Source organism: Stegostoma tigrinum, chromosome 14 (assembly GCF_030684315.1).
Source record: "Stegostoma tigrinum isolate sSteTig4 chromosome 14, sSteTig4.hap1, whole genome shotgun sequence".
Taxonomy (NCBI): Eukaryota; Metazoa; Chordata; class Chondrichthyes; order Orectolobiformes; family Stegostomatidae; genus Stegostoma; species Stegostoma tigrinum.
In genome coordinates, this window is record NC_081367.1 from 11,031,362 (window position 1) to 11,046,042 (window position 14,681).

Here is a 14,681-nt window from a genome sequence, read left to right on the forward strand (position 1 = left end):
TCAGAGGAGCAGGAATGCTGACGTTTCGGGCCTAGACTCTTCTTCAGAAATGATCCTCTGATGCTGCTTGGCCTGCTGTGTTCATCCAGCTCTACACCTTGTTATCTCAGATTCTCCAGCATCTGCAGTTCTAACTATGTCTGTCCTATAGTCTCCTCTTTTTATCTGCAATAATTTGTGAATAAGTGAGTTACATCTACTGACTTATAATCTAATAGAACATTCCTCAAATTAAAACCAATGTGCAAACTTACTTGTGAACCACAATTAAGCCCATTGGGACACTGGGATAGTGAGCACCACAGTTACACCAGTTTACTTAGTACCACTTCTCTGGTGACTGTAATGTTTTGAGTTCTCTCTTCCCATCAATTTCCTGATTTTCAGCTATTCTTGTAATATTACTTTTGTCTTCCGTCATGGAAACTGATGTAAAATACTTTCAATTCATCTGCCATGAATGAACTGTTATTTTTCATGCTTTCCCTGTGGTGCTGGAATATTCACTCGTGCTGAGTGTTTTCGAAAAATACAACATAATTATGTACAGTTTGGGATATGTTTGTTGATAATTCTAGACTTGGGTTAACACTGTAATTATTCTGCATTAAAAGGAATTTAATGTCAGTTTCAGCAAAAAAGGACAAAATTTGATCAAGGGTCAAAATTGAGTATGAGAATAAAATTGCAGGGAATATAGAAACTGACTGTAAACATTTCTATAAATATATGAAGGGGAAAAAAGTATTAAATATAAATCTAGGTCCCTTATAGTCAGAAGCCAAGGACATTATAATGATGAATGAAGAAATGATGGAAGAATTGAACACATACTTTGGTTCTGCCTTCTCAAAAGAAAGCACAAATAACCGCGCAGAAATGTTAGGAAATCAAAATTCTAACGGGAGTGTAGACAAGCTGTATTAGTAAGCATTGGTAATATGGAAATGAATATGGCTAATGCTGGCATATCATCCTAGAATACAAGTGGAATGGCCCTGGAAATATTAGACGTCCTAGCAGTCATCTTTGAAAACTCTATAGACTCTGGAACAGTTCCTCTTGGAGAGTGACAACTGTAACTCCACTATTTTTAAAAAAAGGGAGAGGGAAAAAACAGATTGACAGACCAATTTGGCTAACATCAGCAGTGGAGAAAAATGTTAGACCCTATTGTGAAAGGAATGACAACAGAACATTTGAAAAGAATTAATAGCATTTGACAAAGCCAGCATGGGTTCAGGAAAAACAAATCGTGCTCAAAAAATCTCTTGGAGATTGTTGAGAATGTAATTGATAGAATAGATAAGTTCATATAGTGTATTTGGATATTCAGGAGGATTTTGATAAGATCTCATAGGAGAATAGTGAACAAAATTAAAGCGCGTGAGTAGGAGATAATATATTGACATGGATCGAAAATTGGTTGATAGAAAGGAAATAGATAGTGGGAATAAGTGAGTTGTTTTCCGAGTGATAGGCAGTGACTACTGGGGTACTGCAGGGATCAGTGTTTCGGGCTCACCTATTCACATTATATATAAATGACCTGGATGAAGGAAAGAAATGTAACATTTGCAAGCTTTGGACGTTGTTGACACAAAATTGGGTGGAATTGAGAGTTGAGGAGAATGAAAGAAGGGTTCAAGGTGATTTAGATAAATTGAGTGAGTGAGCAAACACATTGTAGATGCATTACAACATAGCTAAATGTGAGATTATATACTTGGATCTGAGAAACAGAAGACCACAATTTAAATAGTGATATATTGAGAAGTATGAATGTACAAAGGGATCTTGGTGCCCTTGTAAACCAGTCAATGTAAGTAGAATGGCAGGCTAATTGAAATTGAACCGCAGTTGGAATGTCTTTCTGCACTTATACGGGACCTTGGTGAGACCAGATCTAGAGTGTAACTTATAATTTTTTGGTTTCCTACATCAGACTTGTGATATAGGGAGTTTAGCAAAGGTTCACGTAGCTAATATAGAGGATGGCAAAACTGCTTCTGAAGAGTGATTGGTTCACTTGCGCCTGTATTCACGAGAGTTTATGTGGGTGAGAGGGGTTCTGATGAAAAGGAAGATTCATAACCGCACAGGACAGACTAGATGCAGGGAGAACATTTTTCTTGGTTGGAGAGTCTAGAATCAGGGAGGAGAGTCTCAGAATGTGGCATAGTCCGTTTGGACAGGATGAAGAAAGTTTCTTCGCTAGTGGTGAACCTGTAGAATTCTGTACTACAGAGGCTGTGGAGACTAAGTCATTGAGTGTAATCAAGAGAGAGATAGATAATTTTTAAAGGCATCAGGGGACTTGGGAGAAAGTGGGTATATGGCACTGAGATAGAGGATCAGTCATAATCATATTGTATGGCAGAGCAGGCTCAAATTGCCCACTCCCACTTGTCCTTCGTTTCTATGTTTCTATTTTAATCTTGGCTGGGAACTATTCCTTGGGTCCAATGTACAGAAATTCTGGTAAATCCAAGGGATCACAGTACAGTTACCCTAACATTTAAAACATGTAGTCACTGTATTGGCCAAGACATGATTGCTGTTAATTGTTTGTATGAGTATTAATCTCAGTGTCGCAACTCAATGTGTCTTCCGTCTTCTGATAATCTTGCAGCAGAAGCAGCTTCACTTATTCACTAATTTGTCCCTCTTATGGTCCATTGAATACATAACCAAACATGAGTAAACAGTACTTGTCCATGGTGCATTGAATAAAGTTAGAGCCTTTTGTGGCAGCTTCCATAATTTTCTGCCAAAAAGTTATTGATTTCAAAACTTGTTAAAGCATCTTGTAAAATGGACATGACATGATGTGTGTAAAAAAGTCAGGTTTCTCAGTACGGACTGTTATGCACAATGTTTACAGTTACAGTCAATATCTACAATGTTCATCACATGTCAAATGGATACCTTGAGGGGGATTTTCACAGTTGGCAGTCACTTGATGTATTATGGCCTTTGAAGGTGACCTCTCTCCATTCTTCCTTTGAGTACAGAGTCCTGCATTTCATTACAAAACTGTTTGGGACGTACCTCAACAAAACCAATTGCAGCTTTATCTGGTGTTGCTTTGCAAAGGCATATCCCAGAAAGATGTGGATAATATTCTCTTGCCCACCACCGCCACCTCAAAGGAAGCGCTGGGTGGGGTGAAATTCCAGAGGTGCCAAAATTACCTGATGGAAAGGAGGATGGGTTGTGTCTGCCACCAGCCAAGCTATCTCTTGGTGGTTGTTTAAAGGTTTTGGCATTCAGATATTGATGACTTTCTGCTCAGTAGACCATCTGACAGGATCCGACATTTCCTTTTCCTGCAGGATCTTGAAGTTAATACGGGCAGACTTGTGGTCAGTGGGGTATTTCATCTCAAATGTCTTCCTGAGGAACAGATGGTATGACATAGCCTAACTAAATGGGGTGCTGTGTGTCTGTGTTACCTGTCCTTCACAACACTGAGGATTGACTTCGGCACAAAGTGACACTTGCTGTTTGCCTGCTGAGGGTGTACATGCAACTTGATGCAGTTGCACACAAAACTGGTCATCAGTTGAAGGCAATATTTTCTTTCCCACCACCCTCTTTATGTAGAAATTTGTCACTCCATCATGCCCAGTTTCAGTTTAATGTTGAATATACGCTGCTTCTAGGTTTGGCACATGCTGTGCCCTCTCCAAACCATGACTGAAGCATCTGCAAGAACGCTGATCTGGCAGTGAATGGCACAAAAGTTGGGTCAACCCAGTTCCAAAAGAATGTGACCCCATTCTTACCACAATTTACTTTGGCTTCCATTGGCAATTCAGTCTGGTTACGGATGTGTGTCAGTCTGTGGATCTGGCCGGAGATTCCAGCAGAAAGTATTACTGTTGTTCTTGTACAAGGAGGCTTTGATCTGAGTGCCTTCACTGCCTTGGATTGTCACCCTTCTTATGTTGCAGCCTTGCCAATAGACTCTACAACAAGTTTGCTCTAGTGCACAAACAAGATCTGAGGTTACAACAACTTGGATGAGTGTTAAACATGGGGTTTGCAAACTTGTTGGGTTTAAACAATGTTCAGATAGCAGTTCACTTCACAGCATATTGGGAGATTATTTCAGCAGTAGATGTTTTATTTAAACCAGAGATTTAAATAAACAACGTTGCTTTTCTTTTCAAACAACTATTTATGTAATGGTTCTGAGGAACGGTCACCGGGCCCGAAATGTTAACTCTGTTTTCTCCTCCACAGATGCTGCCGACCTGCTGAGCTTTTCCAACAGCTTTGTTTTTGTTCCTAATTATTTACGCACATGTCAGTAGCGATGTTCACAAAGTCTTGAAACTACGTAAGAGCAGGTTAGGTTTCAGACTCTTCTAATTGATGACTTCAAAGGGTAACTGTGTTGGATCAAGGCAGTTCTTAAACAAATTGATTTGAAATTAACTTACAATTAGAGCTGATGCCTTATACTGGTGCCTCATATAGCAGATGAATAGCATTTGCGCATATGTACCCACTGTAAGTGATGAGGGCTATAACAGCTGCATTCCATTTCTCTTCTATCGCCTTCTTCAGCAGGCCTGCTATATCCTGGTCATCTTGCACCCATTGTGACTTTGTTGATCAGGAAAATGCTCCCAGTTTCAATCTTTGATCTGTGCCCAGTTTAGAAAGAAAATCATTTGTATTATATTGTACAAAGTCACTTCACATCCAGTGAAGTACATGGAAGTGTAGTCACTGTAGCAGCGTAGGAAACCCGGTCGTTAGTTTCTACTTTACAAGTCCCAGGTCCAGCAGTAAGAAATAACCTTCGATAGTGTTGACGTTTGAGAGATAACTGTTGACCAGGACCCCAGGGCAAACTTCCTAAATCATCTTTGAATCATATTGTTGGATCTTTCTTGCATGAGAGAACAGATGGGGCCTTACTTTAATTTCTGAATTGAAAGTCAGGACCTCTGACAGTCTGGCATCTGTTAAGTGCTGCACTGCAATGTCAACTTGGATTATGTTATGAAATGAGGCTTGAACCCATGAACCTTTGATCCAATGGTGAGAGCTGCTGCTGAGCCTAGCTGGTATCATTACTGTGGCAGCTTGAGTTCTATTGTGAAGTTCTTTCATAAATAAGGAGGAATATTGTCAAGATTTCTCTTTCTCCACTGCCACAAAGGAACTCTTCCCAGAAAATCAAAGTGTTTGACAGGTGACCAACAGGGTGTTTGGCTTTAGTTGTTGACCTAACTTATCAGTGAAGTATAGCTACTTAGACATGTAGCTTGAGAGTGCAATTGAGTGCATAAAGAGCCAGCACCTTCAGGATGGATGTGTGATGAAAATTGGCAGCTGTTGTGGGTTTAAGGACCATGTCAGCAGATAAGAGAGAAAAGAATTAGGAATTTGGAACTGGAGCTCCATACCTCAGAATCTTCGTCCACTGAAGGAACAGCCACAGAAAAGAAATTGGAGAAAGCCAAGAGGCCAAAATTGGAGGAATGCAGGGTCCCCTGAGCATTGTAGGGCTAAAGAACAAAAAGGGAAGAACTAGCTATCAGTTGTTCTTCAAAACAACCATTTTTTCCCCTTTGGTACCTTGGACAGAAATACATATATATGTGTGGAAATGAGGGTACCTTGGGAATGAGGTATCAACAGAAAGTGGTGACCTGATAGAAGTGTATAAGATTGAGAATGGCATGGATAGAGTAGAAAGTTTGAGGCTTTTTCCCCAGGGTGGAGGGATTAATTACTAGGGGACACAGGTTCAAGTTGCGACTATTTTTTCGCACAAAGGTTGGTGAGTGCCTGGAACACATTGCGAGAAGAGGCGGTGGAAGCAGACACAGTAGCAGGATTCAAGGAGCACTTGGACGATTACACGAACAGGAAGGAAATAGAGGAGTATGAATCCTGTCAGTGAAGACAGCTTTAATATGAAGGGCAAAATGTGTCAGCACAGGCTTGGAGGGATGAAGGGCTTGTTCCTGTGCCGTATTGTTCCTTGGTCTTCATTTCTTTAGAAAGCTAAACAGAGAATTTGAATAATTACCAAACAGATTAAAGGACAAACTATGGTGTAAAAACAGCATAGGGCCTTCACTTTGTGAATGTCTGGGTTGTATTTAAGCCTGTTTGTGTTGTTGAGCTTACAAAAAGACAGACTTGCTCTAATATAACACCTTTCATGGCTACTGAATGCCAAAAAGATCAATGAACTACTATTGATGTGTAGCTCTTGTTGTAATGTGAAAAGCAGCCACTTTTGCAGAGAGCCAACTCCCACAAACAGCCTTGGAGTAAGAACCAGATAATCTGCTTTGTGATGTTGCTTGTGAGTTAAGTATTGGGGGTCGCTTTTAAAACAGCATTATGGAATTTTTCACATTCCAGTTACAGCATACTCAGGACTTCAACTTAATTTCTAATTCAAGCCACAGCACCTCAATAATACAACATTCCCTCCATACTACACTGTGTGTTAGCCATGATCATTATGCTCAAATATGGAGTTTGGCTTTAACCCATTTGTAACTCAGATGAGTGCCACCAACTGGACCACGTAATTTCCCCACATCCCAACTGTCGCTATTGAAAAACAGAGGTATCCCCAGAGATATGGATGGTATTTCTGTGCTGGATAACACACTGTTGGGAACATTATAGCAAAATCCATTTTAATTATCTTAGTAGCACGGCCATTAAAACAGCATTTTGTGTTTTGTATAAAACTTGAATACAGGACATCATCAGAAACATATTTGAACTTGAGACCATGGTAATCCTTACCATCGTAACCCTTCAATTAATGGTCACAGTGCATTCGATTCTGTTGTTTGAGGCTCACCTCCCAATCTGCAAAGCAGCTGAACCCAGTTCTCAGATGCAGACGACTGATGTGTAAAGTGCTGAAGGTTATCTGTGCCTTATCTCACGTGCTTGTTCTTTTGTCTGTCAGTTATGGCAACGCTACAGCTTCCAGCCACCAACTTAGCCAACCTGGCTAACCTCCCCCCAGGGACCAAACTGTACCTAACAACCAACAGCAAGAACCCCTCTGGCAAAGGAAAGTTGCTGTTAATACCTCAGGGGGCCATCCTGCGTGCTGCTCAACCAGCAGGTAAGATCTCTGTAGCCAGATCATTTGGGTTAAGGGTGACTGTAGAAGTACTTTACTTACCTGAGACTCAGAGGTTCAGCACCATTTGGCTCTCTAGGGAAATGTACAAGGCCATAAATCAGATCCAGTCTCGGCTCTGACCAGGGGTCAAATAGAAAAGAATAAAGAGAGACGATCAGAATTTGCACAATGGAGGGTTGCTCTTCTTTACTGACCGTGTCTCCTCTGTCTCTGGTAGTTGATTTATGGTGCATATTACAGTGTGCCATTAATAAATCAGACCTTTTCCATTTATTCTAGTCCAAATAGAATCCTTGACTTTGGTCAACTGTAAAGTGTATCCCAATTATTCATCAGGTTAAATACACCAGGCCCAGTGCCTGTCTGTACACAGAAAAGTTGAGTCCCAAATAGTTGAAACATAGAAATTGCAGACTCGGGCTCTCTTATTCCCTCCTCACCATGCACAATCATGTACAATTAATGTTGTGCTCTCCTTGAGTACTCACAGCCTTATTGCCACCACTCATTACATACTTTGTCGGCACAACATTGTGGGCTGAAGGGCCTGTTCTGTGCTGTACTGTTCTATGTTCTATGTTCTACTTGTCCCTTTCCCTGCAAACTGCCACACACAACCTTACTGCCAATGCGCGCACAATAGCACAAATAAAAGGATTGTATACATACATTTCTTTGATGTAGAACCTAAAACTGAGTTTATTTTGTAAGTTATTCTAAAATAATTTTTGTAATTTTACATTTATCACAACATAAATCTCACATATGTTTTTATATATTCACCAATGTGAATAGTTAACTGCTTGCTTTCTGTAAAAATGGTATATAGACACAGATTTTCCAATAATTATTTCAGTAAATAGGAAAAATATGATTTGCAAATTGCTTCCTGAAAACCTTCGTGAAAATTGAATGGATGATTCTGACTGCGTTTTAGGTAAGCAATTTGCAGATTGTCTACCTCCGTGTATCTGTGCTTCTATCCAAAATATTTCAGCTCTCAACTAACCTGTTTGTCTCCCCTTTAAGGAAATCTCTGTGGTGTAAAAGGTGCAATGTTTCTGCCCTTAGTTGTCAGCATGTTGAATATGTTGAGTGGTTATAAACATGGTCAGTGATAGATAAAATGCATGAAGTGTGAAACGGTGTGGTGCCTACCCAATCATTAGTGCATTATTCAACACAAACACAGCACTCTTCTCACTCCACACTTGCTCCTCCGGACAACACAAAGGCTCTGATTCTCCCTCCTCCCATACTCTATCCCCCACCATAACTGACACCATGCCCTAATGGGTACTCCTTTAGGTAAAGGAGCAGGCTTTTTAACCCCTTGAGCTTGCTCCACCATTTAATAGGGTCATGGCTGATGGGACATCTCAATATTTTTTACCCACACTACCCCCATAACCTTTTATACCACTGATAAGCAGAAATCTATCAATCCTACCTTAAACATACTCAAAAACTGAGCTATCACAGTCCTCTGGAGTAGAGAATCCCAAACATTTACAAATCTCTGAGTAACACAAAATTCTCCTCTTTTCAGTCCTAAATGGTATCCCCATTATTTTTAAATCGAGTCCTTGGTTCTAGACTCCCCAGCCAGGAGAACCATCTCATTTGCATGTACCCTGTCAATCCTGCTGAGTATTTTGTATGTTTCAAGAGATTGCCTCCCTGAAAATAGAGTTAAATAGCTTACTGCTGCAGCTTGTGGAACTGCCCTGCATTATGGTACCAGGAACAACCAGAATTAACTCCTCCAGTCATACAGTGACAGGATCCTTCTCTCCCTTCCTTGTTGCTCCTCAGTCACAGGTTCTAGCTCTGGAGGAGCAGTAAGAGTGTGAGGGAAGGAACCTGTGATTAGTGGAGCAAGTGTAACCAGCATGCGGGAGACAGAATCTCTGATTCATGGAGCAGCTTCTCACAGATTCAGTCTCTCCCATATTTGGGGAAATGGGAACACTCCTGTAATTTAATGTTTTGTGTGTATTTTAGGGGTGAATTTGCCCATGATCGCTGTGTAATTTAAACCTTGCTGCCATTTGTTCTCTCCAGCCGTAGCCTTATTACTCACGCTGACTGCACAGAAATACACAGCACAAGTTCTCTTGCTGCCCCCCACCCCTCCCCTCTCTGTATGTAGTCTTCTCATTGCCCCAGCACCAACCACACTCGCACCCAGCATCACTCATGCCACTACACATGGGGACATGCACTGGCCAGTTTCTGTTCTGTAGTCATCACTTTTTAATTCATGCAATGTTCCTGTGGACTGTGTTCTTTTAGCAGCGCAGCAAGTGCAGGGAGCATCAACAGGCACGGCTGGTAGCATACAGGGGACCGTGGTTAGTGGATTACCCCAGCAGCTGGGCTACACATCGTATATCCTTAAGCAAACGCCACAGGTCAGTCCCAGGACACTTTCATATGTTATTGTCCACCTACCTGTGTTGCTGCTTCTCATTGGCCAAGATGGACGTAAGTGAACAAATGACAAAAAGAAAGAGGTTCTGTGTTCATTGACCTACCGTGAATGAGTGGATTGTCTGATAACATCAGAATGGGAGTAGATCATTCAGCATGAAGGCCATTAAGTATGGATCTAAAGTCTACTTCTTGGCCTTCTACAAACCCTAAAATTCTTACCTGATAGAAATCTGTTAAATCTCAATTTTTTTTTACTACCTGAAACTGTTACTAGGTAGATGGTAGTTCAAACTCTGCCATTGAATTTCTGGTGTGGATTGTGATCTGTAAGTGAGCCCACTGGGATTGCAGGGCCACAAAATACCATCTCTTGTCTTCAGCCAAAATGCTTCACATAAAACAGTTTCATGTGCCCGTCAGTGTTTGTGAACATAATGCAGGAGTACAGGGATGAAAATATTTTCGTTGGATGTTGTGAATGTGGCAAAAAGGGCATTTTTTGTGAATTTTAACTTTGGTTCCTCTGTTGGAATCTAGCCCAAATACACCACTGTATTATGCCTATATCTTTCTATCTTTTTCCTTCTAATGTTCTATCTTGGTTCACATCTTTCTATCTCTATTTCATGATCTCTAACAATGATTTTATCTATGTCTTTCTGTTTCAATCCTCCCCCCCCGCCCCTTTCTTGGAGAAGTCCTTAGGTGAACTGAATTTGGTACGGGATAAGTCAAGTTACTATGTAAAAATGCCCTTTGATTCAGCATTAAATGCAGCTTCACTCAGCAAGGTCACCATATACCTCTTGTTTGAATCAGCAGTGTCACACAGGTACTCTTGGGTTCAGGTGCTCTGAGAGGTTGGAACTTAGTCAAAAATTAAAGCTCATAAAAGACTTGTATGCCACCAAGCTGCTGTTGTACCTGTGTACAATGATTCTGGGATATTTGAGCTTCGTCAGTTGGACTATGATACAATTGGAGGAACAGGCTTCAAGGTATTTCCAGGTCTGGTGAACTGATAAAACTGTCACATTGGTATCGTTCCTGTACATCACTCACAGGGTCTGAGGGTTAAATTATGAAGACCGGTTGCCGAAACTTCACTTATATTCCCTTGACTTCAGAAAATTAAGGAGTGGTCTAATTGCAGTGTTGAAAATGTTGCATGGATTTAATTGAGGACCTATTTCTTTTTGAGCAAAGTTAGAGCTAGGCTATTTAATGGGAATTCTGGATGCATTTATTTCACAAAAAGAGTAGTGAAAATTTGAAATGCTTGCCTACAAAAAAAACTGTGTACATGGATATTGGTAGTTTTAACGTCAAGGGATGTAAAACTAGTATATGTAAGTGGAGTTGAGGTACAAATCAACCAGTGTCTAGTTGAATGGATTGAAGAGCTTACACATTACCAAGGAGCTAGATTGTTTCTTCTGTGTTTCCTGGTGTTATGTACCCCATAGGGACCAAAAATAAGAGAAAGATTCCCCATTTTGCCAACAGGAAAAAGCCCAATGACAAAATATCAATGTACTGCAAACATTTGTCATCAAATAAATTATCCTTAAAATGCATATTTTCAGTAATAATTGATGCACTTGCATAGTTGCAAGAATTCCCAGAAATTCTCCTCTTCAACCCCATTAAACAATAATTGATGCCTTTGGCGAAGCTAAAATGGCAGCAGCGGTGAGTTCCTTCTAATTTACAGTTCCTATTCTCTGACCTTTCGAACTGTATTACATACAGTGACACAGTCCCTACTTCATCCTCAGAGTCCTTTCCCTGCTTTACAGCAGGGTCTGTTATGACACACAGGCTCTGAGAACGGCAGTCATTTCCAATCGGCTATTTATGTGTTCCTGTTGAATGTTTACCCCCAAAGCAACTCCAAATCACACTGGAATTTCTCAGAATTAAGATACTTACTAGGAACCTAAATCACAGCCTTTTCAGAATATACACATTTCAGTTTGGATTTTATGAAAATTGCCAAAAGAAGATTTTTTTTCCCTCCAAAGAACATGGCATTATCATGATAATACCTCAATTAAATGAGTTTACCAGGGCAGTGTACTTAACTGCGTAATACTTTTTTATGAGCCTGGAGCCTCCCTTTGCATGTGATTGACTAAATTATAATACATATCTAAAAGAATATGGTTCAGATTGACATGCTAAAGCAGTAGCTTTCTATAAAGTCTTAAAGCACGAAAGGTCATTTGTCCCATCATCTCAGTGCCCGGTCTTTAAAAGAACAATGTACTTAAACCTGTTACTGCATCGCAGTTTTGAAATGTTTCCTTTTCAATTATATATTCAGTTCCCTTTGAAAGGTTTTGTAATTTTTATCACCATCTCTGACAGTGTTAAAAACAAATAATCTTTTCCCTGGTTGCTTTGCCAAGTACAACAAACCTATATCTTCCAAATACCAACTCCTGCCAGAAGAAACAGTTTTCCCTTTTCTACACAATTAAAATTACTCATTAAACCCCCTTCAAGTTTCTCTGCTGAACCACTGGAAGCTCTGTAGTTAATTAGTAAAATTAGATTACATGGGATTCAGGATGAACTTGCCAACTGGTTTCAAAATTGGCTTAATGGTAGGAGACAGAGGATGGTGGTAGAGGGTTGTTTTAGACTAGAGGCTTGTGACCAGTGATGGTCCTCAGGGATCAGTACTGAGTCCAATTTTGTTTGGCATTTATATAAATGATTTGGATGAAAATATAGGAGGTGTGGTTAGTAAGTTTACAGATCACACGAGACTGCTAGTGGTATAGAAGGCAGTGAAGAGGTTATCTAAGATTGCAAGGAGATCTTGATCAGTTGGGTCAGTGGGCTGTGGGGTGGCAGACAGAGTTTAATTTGGATAAATGTGAGGTATTGCATTTTGGTAATACAAACAAAGACAGGACTTATACAATGAATAGTAGGTTCTGGGTATTGTTGTGGAACACAGACAGCTAGGAGTTCAGGTACATAATTCTTTGTAATTTGTGTCACAAGTAGACAGGGTGGTTGAGAAAGCATTTAGCATGCTTGCCTTCATTGCTCAGACCTTTCAGTTAGGAGTTTAGATGTCATGCTGAGGTTGTACATGACATTGGTGAGGCCTCTTTGGAGTAATGTGTACAGTTCTGGTTGCCCTGTTATAGGAAGCGTATTATTAAACCGGAGAGGGTTCAGAAGAGATTTGCCAGAATGTTGCCGGGACTGGAGGTTTTGAGATATAAAAATAGACTAGAAAGACAGGGACCTTTTTCACTGGAGGATAGGCGGTTGAGGGGTGACTTAATTGGGGTTTATGAAATCGTGAAGTTCATACAGAAGCTGAATGACAAAGGTCTTTTCCCTAGGGTGGGGTAGTTCAATACTGCAGGGCACATTTTTAAGGTGAGAGGAGAAACATTTAAAAGGACATGAGGGGCAGTTGTTTTATGCAGAGAATGGGTTGTGTGTGGAATGAATTGCCAGAGGAAGTGGTGGGATGTACATTCAGTTATAGTGTTTAAGAGACATGTGGATAAGTTCAGGAATAGGAAACGTTTGGAGGGATATTAGCCAAGCACAGATAAGTAGGACTAGTTTAATTTGGGAGCATGGTCAGCATGGACTGGTTAGACTGAAGGGTCTGTTTCTGTGCTGTATGACTATCTCACTCAAAAGTGCTTTATTTTTCTGGCCATACTCTAACCTTGGTGTAGCCAGAAATTCCATTGCATTTCAGAGATGTGAATTTCCACAGCCAGTTACCGAGGTAACTCCCCGCATTAGGAGATGCTGAACTCCCTCACATTGAAATTACGATTTGACAATAATTTTTGTTTTCTCTTTCCAGGGCACGTTTCTGGTTGGCCAGCCGGTCACTCAGGCCTCTGTGAAGCATGGACCTGGCAGCTCAGTGGCGTCTGGCATGGTAGTGCAGGGGCCGTCTTCTACAAGCACCCAACAGCAGGCAATCAGAGTCTCTGCTGCACAAAAAGCAGTGTTTGCACAGGTAACTGCTGTATTCTGCTCAACTGCTAGGGCAGAGCTTTCTTACTTGGACGTGAATTTTGTTACTTTTAAGATAACTGCGCATATTATTTTGAGGCACAGCCCTTTGCCCTTAATCCAATTTATTGCAATCTGTTGAGCTACATAAAGTGATAGACACATATTCTGCATAGATTTGAGATTAAATCATCCGGCAAAACATCTGTTCGGAAGATTCCTAAGAAGACTGTTGCAAACCCATTAATAGAACATTGCATTAAAATTTGACTTGGCAAAAAGAGTGAAGGTTGTGTTTGCAGGAAAAATGGAATGTTTGAGAGCAATATAACAAATCTTAAGAAAGACACAAGATTAGAACAGCCCAGCAAGAGGCCATTCTGCCCATTGTGTCTGAAGAATTACTCCCCTACTAGAGAATAGACCTATGCAACAGAACTCCACTTAAAACCATGAATGTTCTTTTGATTAGTTTCATCCAATTCCTTGTGAATACTCTGCATTGGAATGGGTTTGAGGATTAAGGCCCGCTCAAATGATTGTGTGTGGAACCTGGTTCAGAATGTCAAGAAAGGATACAAGAGCTACATTTTGAGGCTTTTAAAAAATAGGTTATTTTTACTATATCATTATTCTATTGCTTTGTTTCCCTGGTTATTTTTCACTTTGATATTGCAGGTCCTGTTAGTATGTGATCACTAATTCCCTTTGTCCAGCAAAAGAGTGTTTACAATTGCTCAGATATCTAGGTTAATGTGTAGCCTTCACTTTGTTTAAGCATTGATGTTATCCTATCATCTTGGTGGGATTTTTATTCCTTCAGTCAGAAGGTGATGGAGGTTTCACAGCAAAGGACTGACTTAAGCTTTAATTCCCAATTACATTAATTAAACAGTACGGATGTAAAAGATTAGTAGCAAGAGCACAGGTAGGCAGTCATTATAAAGCCAGCCCTAGTCCCCGTATAAAGAAAACAATAAGTAGTGCTGTACTGTGCTATGAGGAACATATTATTCCTTGGTTGCATATCCTTTCTGTTTCTTCTAATCTATGGATGCTATTTGGGCTGACTCATAACATCACATTTATAATTGACTTGACT

At 40.3% G+C, this 14,681-nt stretch overlaps 1 protein-coding gene across 5 annotated transcripts in view; it reads left to right on the forward strand.

Annotated features, from left to right (window-relative positions):
- The window catches only part of yeats2 (YEATS domain containing 2), a 104,123-nt gene that overhangs the window by 71,011 nt on the left and 18,431 nt on the right, over positions 1-14,681 (forward strand). For 4 of the 5 annotated variants that reach the window (XM_048542120.2, XM_048542123.2, XM_048542121.2 and 1 more), the window contains 3 exons: positions 6,959-7,120; positions 9,437-9,555; positions 13,425-13,583. In XM_048542120.2, coding sequence (XP_048398077.2) covers positions 6,959-7,120; positions 9,437-9,555; positions 13,425-13,583 — 440 coding nt within the window. The remainder of the gene's footprint in view (positions 1-6,958; positions 7,121-9,436; positions 9,556-13,424; positions 13,584-14,681) is intronic. The other variant, XM_048542122.2, reaches the window with a different exon arrangement.